Source organism: Centroberyx gerrardi, chromosome 9 (assembly GCF_048128805.1).
Source record: "Centroberyx gerrardi isolate f3 chromosome 9, fCenGer3.hap1.cur.20231027, whole genome shotgun sequence".
Lineage (NCBI taxonomy): Eukaryota > Metazoa > Chordata > Actinopteri > Beryciformes > Berycidae > Centroberyx > Centroberyx gerrardi.
Window position 1 is genome coordinate 24477809 of NC_136005.1, and position 15100 is coordinate 24492908.

Consider the following 15100-nt stretch of genomic DNA (forward strand, 5'->3'; position numbering starts at 1 on the left):
ACACACAATGTACAAAAATGGGATGGCAGGTTGGCGACGAAGATGTGATATTGATAAATGTATATGGATGGAAGTGGATGCAATGTGAATATGGTGTACTGGTGAAGGGCTTATATGTGTGTGTGATTGATGCTTTGAATAGTTAATGCAACAATGACAAGAGTGTGTATGTGTGGAGTGTGTGTGTGTGTGTGCGTGCGCAAGCCTGTCCTTCCTTTCCAGCAGGCCTACATGTACGGCAGCAGGGCTTTTCCAAAACCCCCCACGCCTCCTCCTCCTCCTCCTCCTCCCGCCCCTTCCTTCCTCCTTTCCCCCTTCCCTCTTCTCTCATTTGCCGCTGGAGAGCATCGGCGCCCCCGAGTACCAGTGGGAGTTGCTGTCTGTGATCCCGCCCCCTAGAGGCAGCGCTATGAACGGCTGACTGTGGCTGCCACTCACGGCGGGGTAGACGTGGCCGATGGTCTCGCTGTGCCGCCCGATGTGGATCTCGTCGTCGTCGTCCTCGGTGGTCTTGCGGTAGACGGGGTTGTCGAAGTTCATGCTCTTGGTGTTCTTGCGGCGCCAGTTGCGCCACACCAGGTATCCGCCGGTGCAGAGCAGGCCGATGACCACTGTGGCAAGGATAGGGACTGCATGTGTTTAACACACACACAACAACACACACGGCGGGAGCGTTAACACAGCCCAGGGGACACGGAGCGGCGCTTTAAGCACTCACACACACACACAAACTCGTCTCTCCCTCTTTTTCTCTCTCTCTCTCACAGACACACACTCTAACACACACAGACACATATACTGTATATCCACATACATATCATATTCCCCCTCAGTCTCACTCACACAGAATGATCAAAAACACAGGTAAACATGAATGCACGTGCACAATTGACAACAATGAATGCCTGCATGCACACAAACGCTCACACACATACAAACCCCGCCTCCTAGACATACAACACACACACACACACGGATCCTGCATACAGGAACCACACGAGACATTCAATCAATTCCTGCAGTATTCTGGTCCATGCGGTCAGCGATTACACTTTTTAGTTTTTTGGACACTAGCCCACTGCCATCCCCATATTATCCCTGGGCTAAATTCTGGCTGGGGGGTATAATTTTGCACTAGCCTAGATTGAAAAATGCTAGCCACAGACTGGCGGCCTGTCTATGGTGTTGGATGGGGTTATGAGAGGAGAATGGACTGGGAAAAAAGAAGAGGGGAGGAGGAGAGGGATTGAGGGGGTCGAGATAAGCTCTGTCTCTCCCACTCCTCATTAGCATAATAGCATGACTGACTAGCTGCCCCGTGGATCTATGTGTGTGTGTATAATGTGTGCGTGTGTGTGTGTGTTTGTGTAGAGTGAGAGGCAAAGAGAGAGAAAGCGGCTGTAGGTGGAGTGTGTGCATAGAAAGAGAAAGAAACAACGAGCGTGGTACATGTATGGGTGTGTGAATGAGAGTCGAAAAAGCAGAACGAGAGCGTGAGTGTGTGTGTGTGTGTGAGTGTGTGAACCCATACCCACGGATGTGCCTGAATCCCCTACGGAAGCCCCATCTAATTGCTATTTTGTTGGATGGGCACTTGAGACCCCTGCGTGACTGGGCTGGAAACCCCAGATCTCCCATTGTTCCGCTGTAAACGCCCCACTGGTAAAAAAAAAAAAGAAAAAGGAAAAAAAAGCAGCTTTCGTCTCATTTAGAAAATTTCACTCCAATTAACGAGCAGCAGAACGGCTTGACTTTGGCTAAATAGTGAAAATCATTGTTGGGTTGTTTCCCCTCGCGGAGCTGTGGGTGGGTGTGGCGCGCTAGCAGATGTGAGGAGAGAACCGGGGTGCAGAAATCCGGCCCACGTAGACCTCCGACGCTAATTAATGTTTCAAAGCTGCCAGGAAATACAGAATAGGGGGATTTATGGCGGAATGAATGGCAGAAGGACAGAAAGAGGACAGGAGGGGAAAGGGTTAATAGTCCCGAGGGTTATTTTAATGAGCTGATATCTCAATTGGCAGGAATAAAAAGAGAATCACATTGCCTTGCTATGTTTTTAAGAGCTCCCATACCATATCAAAGTATTCAGCGTTGGGGATGAAAGGGATCTCAATTAGCCTCATATGCTGCTAGCAGAAGGTCATTTGCACATTCAGCTGTTTTTTCCAGTGTGGTCATACATGAAAGTTTAATATTTCCATAGATTCTTATTTAATTAGACAATCAGAAATGATGATGTTCAGCCAATGGGTGACTCTGGTTTGATTGTAAAGACTTGCTCGTTGCATAGTCCCTATATAGTTGCACTGTAGTTGCTGTGAATATCAGCGGATAAAACCAACGTTTATGACGTGGATCTTATGCTATTCCTGACTGGATGTGAATTATTTACCCTTACCCAACATTAATGTTATTTCCCAGTTTGGCAATCTTCCCTTCTCAAAGAAATTTCCACTGCCCCAAGGCAAAAAACATAATTTTGTTCTAATCAATCATGTATTCATTACTTGGATGTTTCCTTCTACTCAATAATAGATTTCAACAACTGTGTGACCTATTCTAAGTCCCATGGGTCACAGCACTGGAGTGATTACTTTGTGAACATATGAACAGAGGGCGGAAACATGAGCTAAAATTCCTAACAGCGGGCCAAACCTGATTACAAAACATGAATTTAATTTCCCATTTGCTTATACTTTTAGGGGCAAAAAACAACATACTGTAATGTGCGCAACTGCGCATTACAGAGGCTTGGCCAGTGCTGACTGACTAGCTTACTGGCCCTCAATACATTTTACTAGCCCCAGGCCTTATTGTCGGATAATGCCACGGTTCAGTAGATTTTCTCCATTATTGAACTATTTGGTAGCTACTTTGTTCTCTGACAAAAAGACTGTTATTGTCCTATACAATAAATTATTAACACTACATAATAAACACACTTAACTCATTTAAATCTAATGGGAGGCAGGGGGGTACAAACACACATCCATCCGCATACATGCACTCTCATACCCACTCACGCATACACACACACAAACACACACACGCAGACACATGCAGGACTGCAGGATTGAAGCCGACAGAAGCGGAGACGGAGAAGCGAGGAGGGAGAAGCAGGCAGGCAGAAAGCACAGACACAACAGCGAGACAGTCAGGAGTACTCACCGATAGGAATGACTATCCCTAAAACAGCTACTGTGATGTTGTTACCTAAGAGGTAGTGCTCACTCCCCGCTGAGATGAAGAGAAAGAGAGATAGAGAGAGACAAAGAGACAGACAAACAAAACTAAGTTAAAAGTTTTGTCCCAAAACTCCCTCCCTCAAGACCTTGGTCAAGAGAAACACAGGTTTGCATTAACTGCGACAGAAAAGCATCGTGCTGGCAAAACATATTTGCATTTTGCAAGGGCAGAGAATTCATCCGATTGCACTTTGGATTCTGGACATTTTTTTTTAGCACCAGGTGTAAATGAACTGCAGATAAATCATATCAGGATACCATCTAAATGCAATGAGATGCATTTTAATAGAAGTGGAAGCAAATGCAATTGCAGCTGGTAATCCATCAGCATTTGGACTAATACCATTCAAAAACAAATTTTCTTCTAGGAAGCAATACATCATTCACTGGGTTGAAAAATGTTGGTAGAGTCCCAGTGACCTTGAGGGTGAAGGTCCATACTGTGAACTTCATCCCTTTTCTCTCTCATATTTTTTCCTGTCACCCTCTATTGTATACTATCTAATAGACCAGACATGCAGCTAAAACAAGAACAAAAAAAGCTAAATCCAGACAGGCTTAGTATCCCCTCTCCTGTCATTCTGTCTCCCTCCTCCCCTTCACCTCTCACCCCAACAGGTCGGCGTGCAGCTCAGATATTAATCCTGCTCCCAACCCTCCTATTAGCGGCTGGCCAGCCATTAGCCACAGTGTAATCAGAGAGCTATAATGAAGTCTTGTGAGGAAGATTAACAGGAGAGATCAGAGCGCTGGCCCTGCATACTGATCACAGCCACGACGCCACGTAGTTGGTATGCATGGCAAACGCACAGATGGGCTGTGTGGGATGGGACATACAAAAAAAGACACTAATTTTCTCTCTCATATACAAGCTCTCTCTTTCTCAACACACACACACACACACACACATATACAGAGACACAGAGACACAGAGCAAGTGATGCGGCTCCAGACCGAGCGGCGAAGCCTTGGCCTCTGAGTCAGCAAAAGTGGAGTGAATGTGGCTTTTTCCTAAAGCATGAGTGACATCCAATGGGCCCTAAGACTCTAAAAGGAGGATTAATAGAATCTTATTAAAGCAGCGGTTATGAAAGAAGCAGCCCAGGAAAGTGAAGGCAGAGAGAGAGAGAGAGAGAGACATAGAGAGAGAGAGAGAGAGAGAGAGAAGCTGAAGGAGCTCTGAAAAAAAAGAGTCTCAATTCCATTAGGGCTATTATTGCTGGGGGGATTTTAAGTTCAAAAAGCACTTCTGTTGTCTGCCTCTACAAAAAAAAAATCCCTATTTTTATTTGGCTCCATGATAGACAACACAACATTAGGCTGTCTTAGGCTGTGTATATAGCCTATATAAATACCATTAAAAAAAACGTGTAGATGGGGACAATTTCACATTCTGCAGATACAGGTAGAACATAGACAAGATTAAAAAAAGTCTATACTCATTGATAGGAGTGACTATCGCTAGTAACTGCCACTGTTATGTTAGTGGCTTTGAAATCTCCTTTGAAAGATCTCTCCGCTCGAAAGAAAATTGGATAAATATCCTCAAAAGGAATTAAAATTGGTTTGCTCTTTCCGCTTTGTCTTAGATGTCTTTATACCTGAGATTAAATGTGGCCCTTTGTAGACACAAACTACCTGCACTGGAATCTTAATACTAATTACACTGTGAGTCAGGTCAGTGGCAATTTTTTTTTTTAAATACTGTTACTTGAATTGAAGATTTGCATTCTGCTGTATATGTGGAGCAAGTGTAAAAACGTCTTGTTTACCTTAAAAAAGTGAAAATGAAAGGCCATCAATTTGGAAATCCGTCTGAGAGCGGAATTTTGTTGAATACAGTTATGATAGCCATAGTCCTGTAAATTATGTTGTCAATTATGTTGACAATGTGCAGCAGCATTTTTCTAGCCTCGGCCAAAGATGACTCACTGAAAGATTGATGAATGTTTGTTTCTTTTAGAGAAATTCTTGGCTTTAAGAGCGGAAGGTTCAACTTTGTATGAGCACATGAGCTTTGTGTACCAGCTGTTGTTTGGCTTTCATCTTTTTCTCCTGCAACTCCTGGTGTTTCCACGCTCTGCCATGCCCGCTGCAGCGCCGCACACGTGTAACAGCTGATGTCGGCAAACTTGACAGTGTGCACCGAGTCGAAAATGATAACACATGGCCCGTGGGTTCGGAGACGCATCTTGTTCATGCCCCATTTTCTCATCCGTGTCTTTTTCTCCTCTCATCTGGAGCACTTGTGGTGTGGTGAGGAGGCTGACAACTTCTGAGACTAGAGGAAACATGTTCCTGCTTCTTAACTTCCGTAAACCGAGGCCCTAAAGTGATCAGCCGTTCTCTCTAATTCCCAGAAAATCACTTTCTCTCTTTCCTTCTCTCTCTCTCTCTCTGCCATCCCTTCTTTTCCTATCCTTGTACTGCTGTTTTCCCTCCCCGCGGTGCGTCATTTTTCAGCTCCCATCCTCCCTGTTCAGGCGCTGGACTGTCATGCTATTTCTTTGCGCTCTATTCATTTACGTTCCTCTATGGCCTCCTTATTGTCTCTCTCACTCTACCTTCTCATCCTCCCGTCCCTAGTTAGCATCTCATCCATTTCCCTGTCTTCCCTTTCTGCCTCCAATTCTTTCTATCCCTCTGACTCTCCCTCACCTCCGTCTCTGGCTTTCACCACCCTCCTCTTCTTTTCATCTATGTAACATTTCACCATCTTCCCTCACTCTCCTCCTCTCTCAGTACACTGAAGAGCGTCTACCATGTAAATGCAATATTGTATATTGTTAGTTTAAACACAAGACAATCTATCTCACCTGCCATCCCCTCTTTCTCTTCCCTATCCCTTCTGTTATTATCTGCTGTATGTCATTTATACAGCAGAAACGACACAAAATAGTCTTCAAAAGTATATAAGTACTACATGCATCAGTTTCATCTTTTTAAGTCTTAAGGCATGGTGTGTTTTGCTTTGGTCTGAAGAGGGCGCCATGGCATTTGAGCTGCATATACATTCAGAGAGAGACACGCCCACATTACTACACATGTGAGGACACTGCCTTTCATTAACATATCCCTAAATCTCACTCTTACTCAAAAAGGGACACTTTTCAGAGTTGGGACTGACAAAACTTTGTCACTTTAGAGGATTTTCTTCCACTTTCTATCCTTATGAGGAGCCAGTAAGTAGAACACACAATAGCTGGCGAGACAGTTAGACAGTTACTACTATCTCTTGTTATGTCTTTATCTAGCGAAAGCCGCAAAAATCCAGATGAAAGGCTCACAAGCTGAAACTATCATATTTCTGCAAAATCACAGCTTATTGTGGGGTGTCGGCGCAGTGGCTTATCAATTCTTGCTTCTGCTTCACTATCCAGGATTCTGCTCTGCTTCCAAAGACATACAGTGTAAGCACGCCTTTATACACCATTGTTAGTGCTATTATCTTCTACTGTCATTGTTTGTCTCTAACACCGTCTGGGCAACAAAACTGCAAAGTGGTATTTTTCTGCCGCGCCAATAAAGCTTGATTGGTGCGAGAGAACGAAGAACGCTAGCAGGAGGAGAGAGAGAGAGACAGATAGAGAGTGAGAGAGAGAGAAGTGGAGGCTGTCAGAAAGTGAGGATGAGTGATGAGAGGTGGAAGGGGAGAATAGAGGGGGACTGTCGTTTGTTAGCTCTGACAGCTCTGTCACACCCTGCTCATGAGGGACAGACAGCAAGCAGACTGAGAGATGCGCTGGTGAGTGGGAGTATGCGTGTGTGTGTGTGGTTTTGTATATGCAAGAGAAAAAAGCAGAGAAAGAGGACATAGGTAGACAGATGGTCAGACGGAGAGATGAGAGGAGAGAGGAAGGAGGTAGAGAAGAGGGACGCTGATTTAAGAAGCGGTGTTCAGCTCCCTGCTGCTTTAATGGCCGGTGTGATAGTGGTAGTGATGGAGAGGCACATTAGACACACACACACACACACACACACACACACACAAAATACAAATGCACGCGGACACATATAAGCATGCAAACATGTAGACTCACACACACACAAATCAAACTAAACATGGTCGCACAGAAGCCTTTAACTTGGTGCATCCACACACTATGCATACACACACCTGCACACTCAATTCATTCACCCTTCTAGATGCTCCTCCTACACAAACACACACATAAAAATCCCACCTGACCCCTCCCCCCTCCCCCAATCCTTACCTCTATGGGAGAGGTTGGCGTTGCCCTCTCTCTGGATGCTGTTGGGGGCCAGCGGGCCCAGCAGCGGCGTGCGCGTGGACGTAGACGTCGGACTGGTGCTTGTCAGCCTGGTGGTCTCGGTGCTGGTGGCAGCCGGGGTCCGCTGCCACTGGGGAGGCTGTGTGGTGGAGGTGGTCCTGGGGGTCTGAGCAGGCACGGAGGTGGTGGACAGTCGCCTGGTTGTGGGCTCAGGTGTAGTACTGGTAGTAGTAGTAGTGGTGGTGGTAGTGGTGGGGGTGGTGGTAGGGGGAGCGGTGGTGGTGGTGGTGGTGGTTGTAGTAGCTGTTGTAGTAGTCGTTGTAGTGGTAGTGGTTGGAGGTGTAGTTGTGGTGGTGGTGGTGGTGGGAGCAGCTGTTGTGGTCGTTTTGGGCCGGACTGATTGGGAGAAACAGAAGGATGATAATTTTATGTGAATTACATCACATTTTCACCATCACCACCAGCTAGTTGTAAATGACTAATACACTCCCTGTTTAGAAATACACACAAAAACTAAAGCGCTTCAATCCAAAATGAGATCCATCTATGCTGATGTAATCGCTGGCATGAAAGTTGTTGAGCCTGTTGCAGATACTTATTTTACGAGCTTATAGAGCATGTTTGAACTTGGAATAAGGATTACCGTCAGTTTATATCTTCATGGGTGCTTATCTTAGAAAAAGTCGACACCGAAACTGAACGCTGATGTTCAAAATGAGAAAAAGAAAAAAAAAAAACGCTCTAGCCAAAATTTTTTATCACACCAAATGCCAGGAGTGCTCGGCAGAAATGCCGGCGCTGCACAAGTCCGAAAATTGTTGGAGAGCGCGTATATCTATGTGTGTGTGTGTGTGTGTGTAGGAGTGTGTAGGAGTGTCACTGTCTCTCTGTCTGAGTGAGCATGTGCTTGTGTGTGTCCATGTTCCCTCTCCCATCCTTTCTCAGAGGGATTCACTGAACGGTGGCCTATATACATCCTCTCTCTCTCTCTCTCTCTCGCTCTCTCTCTCTCTCTCTCTCTTTTCTCTGTGTCAGCTCCTTTTTCCCACCTGTGCAAACATGCCGTACAGACAGAGAGGGTCTATTAAGGATAAGAACTTAACAACTGTAGTAACTGTAGAGGCTGGGGAGCGGCTGAGCGGTGAAATAAGGTCAGTGAAATAATGGAGATCTGCGGGGAACAGAGGTAAGTCAGGAGAATCCCTGACCCCGATTGCCGCTTCCCAAGATAGTGTTACTGCAAGCTCCAAGAATCAGCTTGTCTGACTTAATAAGTCGGCTACACTTTTGAATCCATCATATCCACATCCATCATAATACAATAGCATGAACTGTGAGTTTCTCTCTGTAGAAAAGTATAATTAGTGGATGTGGAGTTTTGTAGTATCTTTACTGAGTTTTTGAAGGCCGATATCAATATTTTTGGATTGAAGCTGTCGATAGTCCACATTTAGTGTCTGTATGCAATATATTTAAATTGACTATTTTACAAGGATTCACTGTTTCCCCTAAAATATTATACTTGGCAACAGTATAACAACAATAACAGCAATTAGACAATAATGCTAATAACTCTCCATTGAAATCCATAAGAAACTAAATCCTCTTAGGTGGGGTAGCAGCTCTTTTTAAGGCAGGGTGAAGCAGGTTTTTTTGCAGGTTTTACAGATTGACACCCCTGAAGCTGTTTAAAATACTCCCACATCACTCTGGAATGATTTCTCTGGTCAGTCAACTGAAATAAAAAATAATAATGCTAAAAAACATATTCATATTTCATTTACCTGATCAAAATGCAGCATTAGAATTAGGCTTAGACCAATATATTGACTTGGGCTAGCTGTGGTCAAGCAGGAACTTCCATCATATCAGCAATGAATGACATGACAGGCCAATGAAAATTATTAGTATTTCTTTCAGGCTACAGTATTCCACCTGTAATAGCATGGGGAATTTTTCCTGCGGCCATCCATGAATAAAGCTGCACACCCCCAATATAGAGTGAATACTGAATACTTTAAAGCTGAACATTTAATTATGGATACGTATAAATACTTAATAATGAGGTGGACTCCTTTTTGCAGTGCGAAGAGAGTGAAATACCAGACCCATGTAACAGCGTTACGCATAGCACAGCGTCATGTTACTGTATGGTTCGCTTCATGTGACATTTCTCAGCAAAAAAGCCTCTGCATTGCGTGTCTTAGGTGCCACTGCATTGAAAAAGTTGAGATTCACTGGGTCAGAGTGTGACAGACTTACCTATAGCGCAGCGCCGCATGTCTGGTCCCAGTTCCATACCATCAGGACAGGCACAGGTATACTTGGGGGAGTGGTCTGTAATCTGAGGGGCCTTCAGACAGAGGTACTCACAGCCACCATTGGGCAGGCTGCCCATGTTGCAGGTGTCTGGGGCTACAGAGATGCACACACACACATATAGACACACACACACAAAGAGATAAAAGGGGGATTAAAAAGGGTTTGAGCATCTCTTTCTAGTATGATTCCTTTGCCTCGAACATTCTGAAGCCTTGTGTCTCCTTTCAAAACCCTGGAGCTGTGTCACGATAACCGAAATTTCAAGTGCTACTTCAATACATTCAATACTGAGTTTTTGAAACGGTCAACACTTTCACCAAATGCGTGCTGCAAGCTGAAATTCCATTCAATGTCACCTCCTGAGGGCGTAAACATGTGGATTGGGATAGTTAAAAGAAGAAGAAAAAGAAGAATGAGTGTGATAGAGCAGCGGTCTGGCTCTTGACAGCGGTCTGCTGCAGTCAGCACAAAGTTCAATGGAGTCAAAGAGCTGAAAACATGGAAACGGTGTCAAATTGTCCAAGACATCTTGAACTGAATCCAAGTCCACCTAAACTGGCTGACAAAACTGGTGCTAGCATGGAACTATTTTGCTTACAGAGCTGACAAAGACAGACACCCAACCAACAAATCAAAACCCCTGTGCAAAAGTCAAGTACACAACGCAAGTAACTTAGCAAAGCATCTCAGAAACCATTGCTCTATGACATTCCTTGATGTTTTTTCTTGGTATCATTAGTAGTATCTAAAATGGTCTTACTACTTACTACTTTTACTACTAACTACTAACCTTAACTCACATTATGGATAGCAACAGAAAGACAACAGACGGAGATACGGATTGCTACTGAACTGAATCATCCAGGGACCAACTTTAATCCACAACCCACTTTGAAAAATACTTGGGTTAGGGCAGGGGGTTCAAAACACTTTTTTTTCTTATAACTCAGCACCCAAATGAAAAATTTAGTTTCACGACCCAAGACTCAGACTCATGAAAAAATATTGCTGCTCTTGTCATGTGGGGAAGCGCCAGAATTAGGTCAGGTCGCGGCCGATTTCGCATCCCGACTCATAGTTTCAGACAGCAGGAGATGGAGTGATCACAGGAGGCAGCAAGATCACTGACTTTACACACAGTGTGATAGAAACTTTAATAAGTCGGGAATAGATTTGTGCTTCACATACAGTATCTCAGTAGCAATACAAGTATATTAAGTGAACGGCTGCAAATCACCTAGCTGTTCTCCACATGAGGCTGCACTGTAGCTCTTTGAGTTTAACAGACTTAAGGGAGAGTCTTTGAAATGCCTCTACTCTCCTAACTCTGCCAGGGAGGGAGGGACACATCACCAAAATAGATCTCGCAAGGAGAGAAGAGGTAAGGTAAGGTAAGGTGAGAAGAGGAAAGGAGAAAAGATAAGAGGACAGGAGGAAAGTGGAGAGCAAGGAAGTGAGAGACAGAGGAAACAAGACTAGAGGAAAGGAAGGGAGAGAAGAGGAGGCAATAGGAGAGGAGATGAGAGGAGGCAAGAGCAGAGGATATAAGAGGAGGAAAAGAGAGAGAGGGGATGAGAAGAGGGAAGAGGAGAGGACAGTAAAGGAGAGAGAGGAGGCGAGACGAAAGATTGCTAAACGCTAAAGCACTAGATGTTCCAAGGTTCTGTCAGAACGCTGCAAACCCTGCACAAGTTGCAATTGCCCCCTCCTCCTCCTCCTCCCCCTCCTCCTCCTCCTCCACCTCCTCCCTTAGGTCGAGGAGAGAGAAATAAGAGCTAAAACGCTGAACCTCGGCTTCAAAGCACAGCTGGATGAGGCAAAAAAAAAACACAACAAAGAAGTGGAAAGGGAGAGAAACTCTTTGAGGAAGCGTGTCAAAAAAAGCGAAGTTGAATGGGGCATCAGAGGTGATTGGAGCCATACATCGAATGCGACTCTTGAGATGTATTGTGGCGGCTGCTCATTAAGTGATGATCTTTCCTTTTGGGGTCTTGTTTAAATAAGGGCGCTGAGAGAGAATGGAAATGATATGAAAAGCAAGAGAAAGGAGAGAGATAAAGAGTGAGCGAAAGGGAAGAGCAGGGTGACCTTGCAAATGGCTTAAGTGGAGGGAACGTGTTACTGAATATTTCACCTTTCAGTACCATCAGTGGAGGAAAAAGTACTCAAATCCTTTACTTAAGTAAAAGTAGCAATACATTAATGGAAACATACTCCATTAAAAGTAAAAGTCCTGCATTCAAAAGTTTATTTAAGTAAAAGTATAGAAGTATTAGCAGTAAAATGTACTTAAGTATCAAAAGTATAGTCATTTCAAAGAATTGTCCCATTCAGAGTGTTAAATTATTGATGCATTAACCTGTAAGTATTTTAATGCTGTAGGTGGTCCAGGTGGAGCTAGGTCTAACTACTCCATACTTTAAACTCTAACAATACAACATATTTTATGAGCTTTGTATGTTTTGCATGTAAAACCTTATTCTGCAAAGTGTAACTACAGCCATCAGATAAATGTAGTGGAGGAAAGTATAAAGTCTGACAAAATGGAAATACTCAAGTAAAGTGCCACTACCTCAAAATTGTACTTAAGCACAGTGCGTGAGTAAATGTACTTAGTATACTTTCCACCTAGAGTACCAGTAGTATCTTAACAGAGCAGCGAGAGTTCATTCAACATGTCCTCGTTTAGCCTACTTAGGCGCGGTTGTTCTATTCCTTGCTTTTGTTGGCATTTTGGAGAAAACATGTTTAATTCTGAGATATCTCTTTGAGCAGAACTCTTGATTTATTAATGAGAGAACGCAATTAGCTCCTCCGCTGGCACCCAGACAAGACTGCGATGAGCTCTGACTGAGAGGGGGGAAAACAAAGCATGGAAACGCAGTCACACACACGGGAAAACTGCTACCGCACACAGCCAAACACACTGAAATACACGAGCATGCACAGTCATACTCTGACACACACACAGGCTCACTAAAACACACACACGTGCGTGTGCTTGCTTGCTCGCGCTTGCTGTTAGCATACTGACATACCGGTAATAATGCTGGGAAAAATACACACATCATTTGACACGCACAGCACACATATCTATCTAATCACACACATCAGATGCTCATTTGTTTTCTTGTCCTTCAGACAGTTTTAACAAGCTCAGCGGAACCACTGCTGTGGATTGGATACACGCTGATATTGACTGTCAAGATGGAAAGTGCTGATGTATAGTCTACTTTTTTGCACTCTATTTTGTACTATAAGTGAGATCCCGTTTAATCCTCCTACAAAGTGTGTCAGTAAGTCCTGTGTAATTACCAAGTGTGTCAGTAAGCACAGCGCACAGCAACACTACTTTATTGGTGTGTCTCACCGTTACACAACGCAATTTCAGTGGTCTGATGATGTGTATTTGACATAATTGGTAGTGCAAGGGCACTTGGTTATCATGCTGGTAAAAATAGGATACCATCCATGCAATTTGTGTGCATGTCTTAGCTTAATGTCTTCGCATGTCTTAGTGTATATAGCATTTCTTAGCATACTTTCTGCATGCTTTTGCATAGGCTACTTTGTGTTATTATGTTCCATGTATGCTTAATTATTGTGTCTTAGCATATTCCTGTGTATCTCAGCATGCCTCCTGTGTGTCTTACCCTTGGGCTGTCTCTGTTCATGGAAGACCACCAGGTCCAGGGGGTTGTTGAGGTGCTCTGCCACCTTTGCCACATCATGCCCCGTCAGACGGCTTGCGCTGTATATCGCTTCATCCTCCAGATCTGTCCAGTACACACGATCCTGGACAGGAGGAGAGAAAGAAAGACAGAGTGGGTAAAAACCTGCTGAGTCATTGAGGTACATGGGAATGTCTGACCTAAAGCAATATGCAAATTATTCAAATGGTCTTAAAGTGAATTCTATGCCAAATGAATAATCAAGAAAACCAAAACTCTTCACATCGTTGAGAGAGCTGCTTCACTGACAATGTATTATTATAGTCCAGCCCAAGTTTGTGGACTGAAAAGTTAGTTGAGGAGAGAGCCTTGACTCATTTAGAAAACGTTTTGTGCCTGGGGTAACTTTAATTTAATTTTTAATTGAAGGCTTATGAGAAAAGACAGGTCTGAAGACTCCTTTTAAACCATTATTTATTGAAGTAAGGTTAAAAGCATGGCATTTTGATCAAGGAGAGGTTTAAACATGACTGAATAAGTTATGTTGTGATGGAGAGAGTGCAGTGCTTACTGTATCCTCTCTGACACACTCAGTCTTCAGCACTAAATCCTCAAAATTACTCTAAACTGGGCAAATCATACTTCCAATTGAGTACACAATTACTGGGTGACAGTATGCCACTGGTTAGAGATAATTGTGATATTTTTGTCAAACTGCAGTATCACTCCTTGTGTGATGAGTAAACTGGAGAGAACTCAAAGAGGAGATTCATGTCTGAGTTCACTCAGAGAAGAATCTGTCTCATCCAAACTGGTTTTAGGAGCTATTGTGAAAGGAAATAAAACTAATGGGAAAGGGAATAAAACTAATGTAGCTACTAATGTAATTGAGTTTGGAAAGTAATAGCACAGTTATTGGATTCATTTAAAATTAGACTTGTTCAGTCAAAAATCTTCACATGTTGAAGTCACCGATTTCTCCAGAAAACTTAAGTGACCCTTTTATCTTCCTGCAACTCAACTTTGGCTGTCAACCTAGTGAGGCAATCTCTGCTATGGGTAACGAGGTACAGCAGTCACTGGCAGTCATTACATAGGATTACTACCCACTGACACCTTTTGCACCTGCAGCCATTTCCATAAATGTTATGAAACATTTCCATTTAAGGATCACAGGTGAAAAAGATCAGAAGTTCTGGCAATTTTTCATTCATTTTACTGTCAAAACAGTAATTTCTCAGTAAAAAAAAAAAAGAGTTCTGTAAAAGTTCTGTATCAACGTATGTGAGAACAGCCTTTTCAGTGATTTATCACAGCACAATATGAGATATTCTGCTGTCCAAGAAGGTGGAGGTGGCATTCTCCGGCATCCGTATTTCTTATTCAACCTAATTATATTCCTGACTTTGATTTCACCTTATTTATATACACCAATTTAATAATTTAAGATGTTGTGTTGGTTGGCAGAGATGGTTTCAAATTGGACGATGCTTTGTTCCCTCAGCATCAAGGCAAAAGAAATTTGTCCGCAGCTGTTTGGGATTGTTACACCTGCAGTCATGATAAAATAACTAGCCTCCTTAGTGCACAGGGGATAAGCAGGCTAGCTGGCTATGCACCCGGCCCA

The 15100-nt window shown here is 43.6% G+C and overlaps 1 protein-coding gene across 1 annotated transcript in view; it reads right to left on the reverse strand.

Moving 5' to 3' along the window:
• Positions 1-327: 327 nt before the first annotated feature.
• The window catches only part of lrp8 (low density lipoprotein receptor-related protein 8, apolipoprotein e receptor), a 171539-nt gene continuing 156766 nt past the window's right edge, over positions 328-15100 (reverse strand). The window contains exons 14-18 of the mRNA XM_071925675.2: positions 13456-13597; positions 9743-9895; positions 7463-7876; positions 3172-3240; positions 328-629 (exon numbers count right to left, since the gene is read on the reverse strand). Coding sequence (XP_071781776.1) covers positions 328-629; positions 3172-3240; positions 7463-7876; positions 9743-9895; positions 13456-13597 — 1080 coding nt within the window. The remainder of the gene's footprint in view (positions 630-3171; positions 3241-7462; positions 7877-9742; positions 9896-13455; positions 13598-15100) is intronic.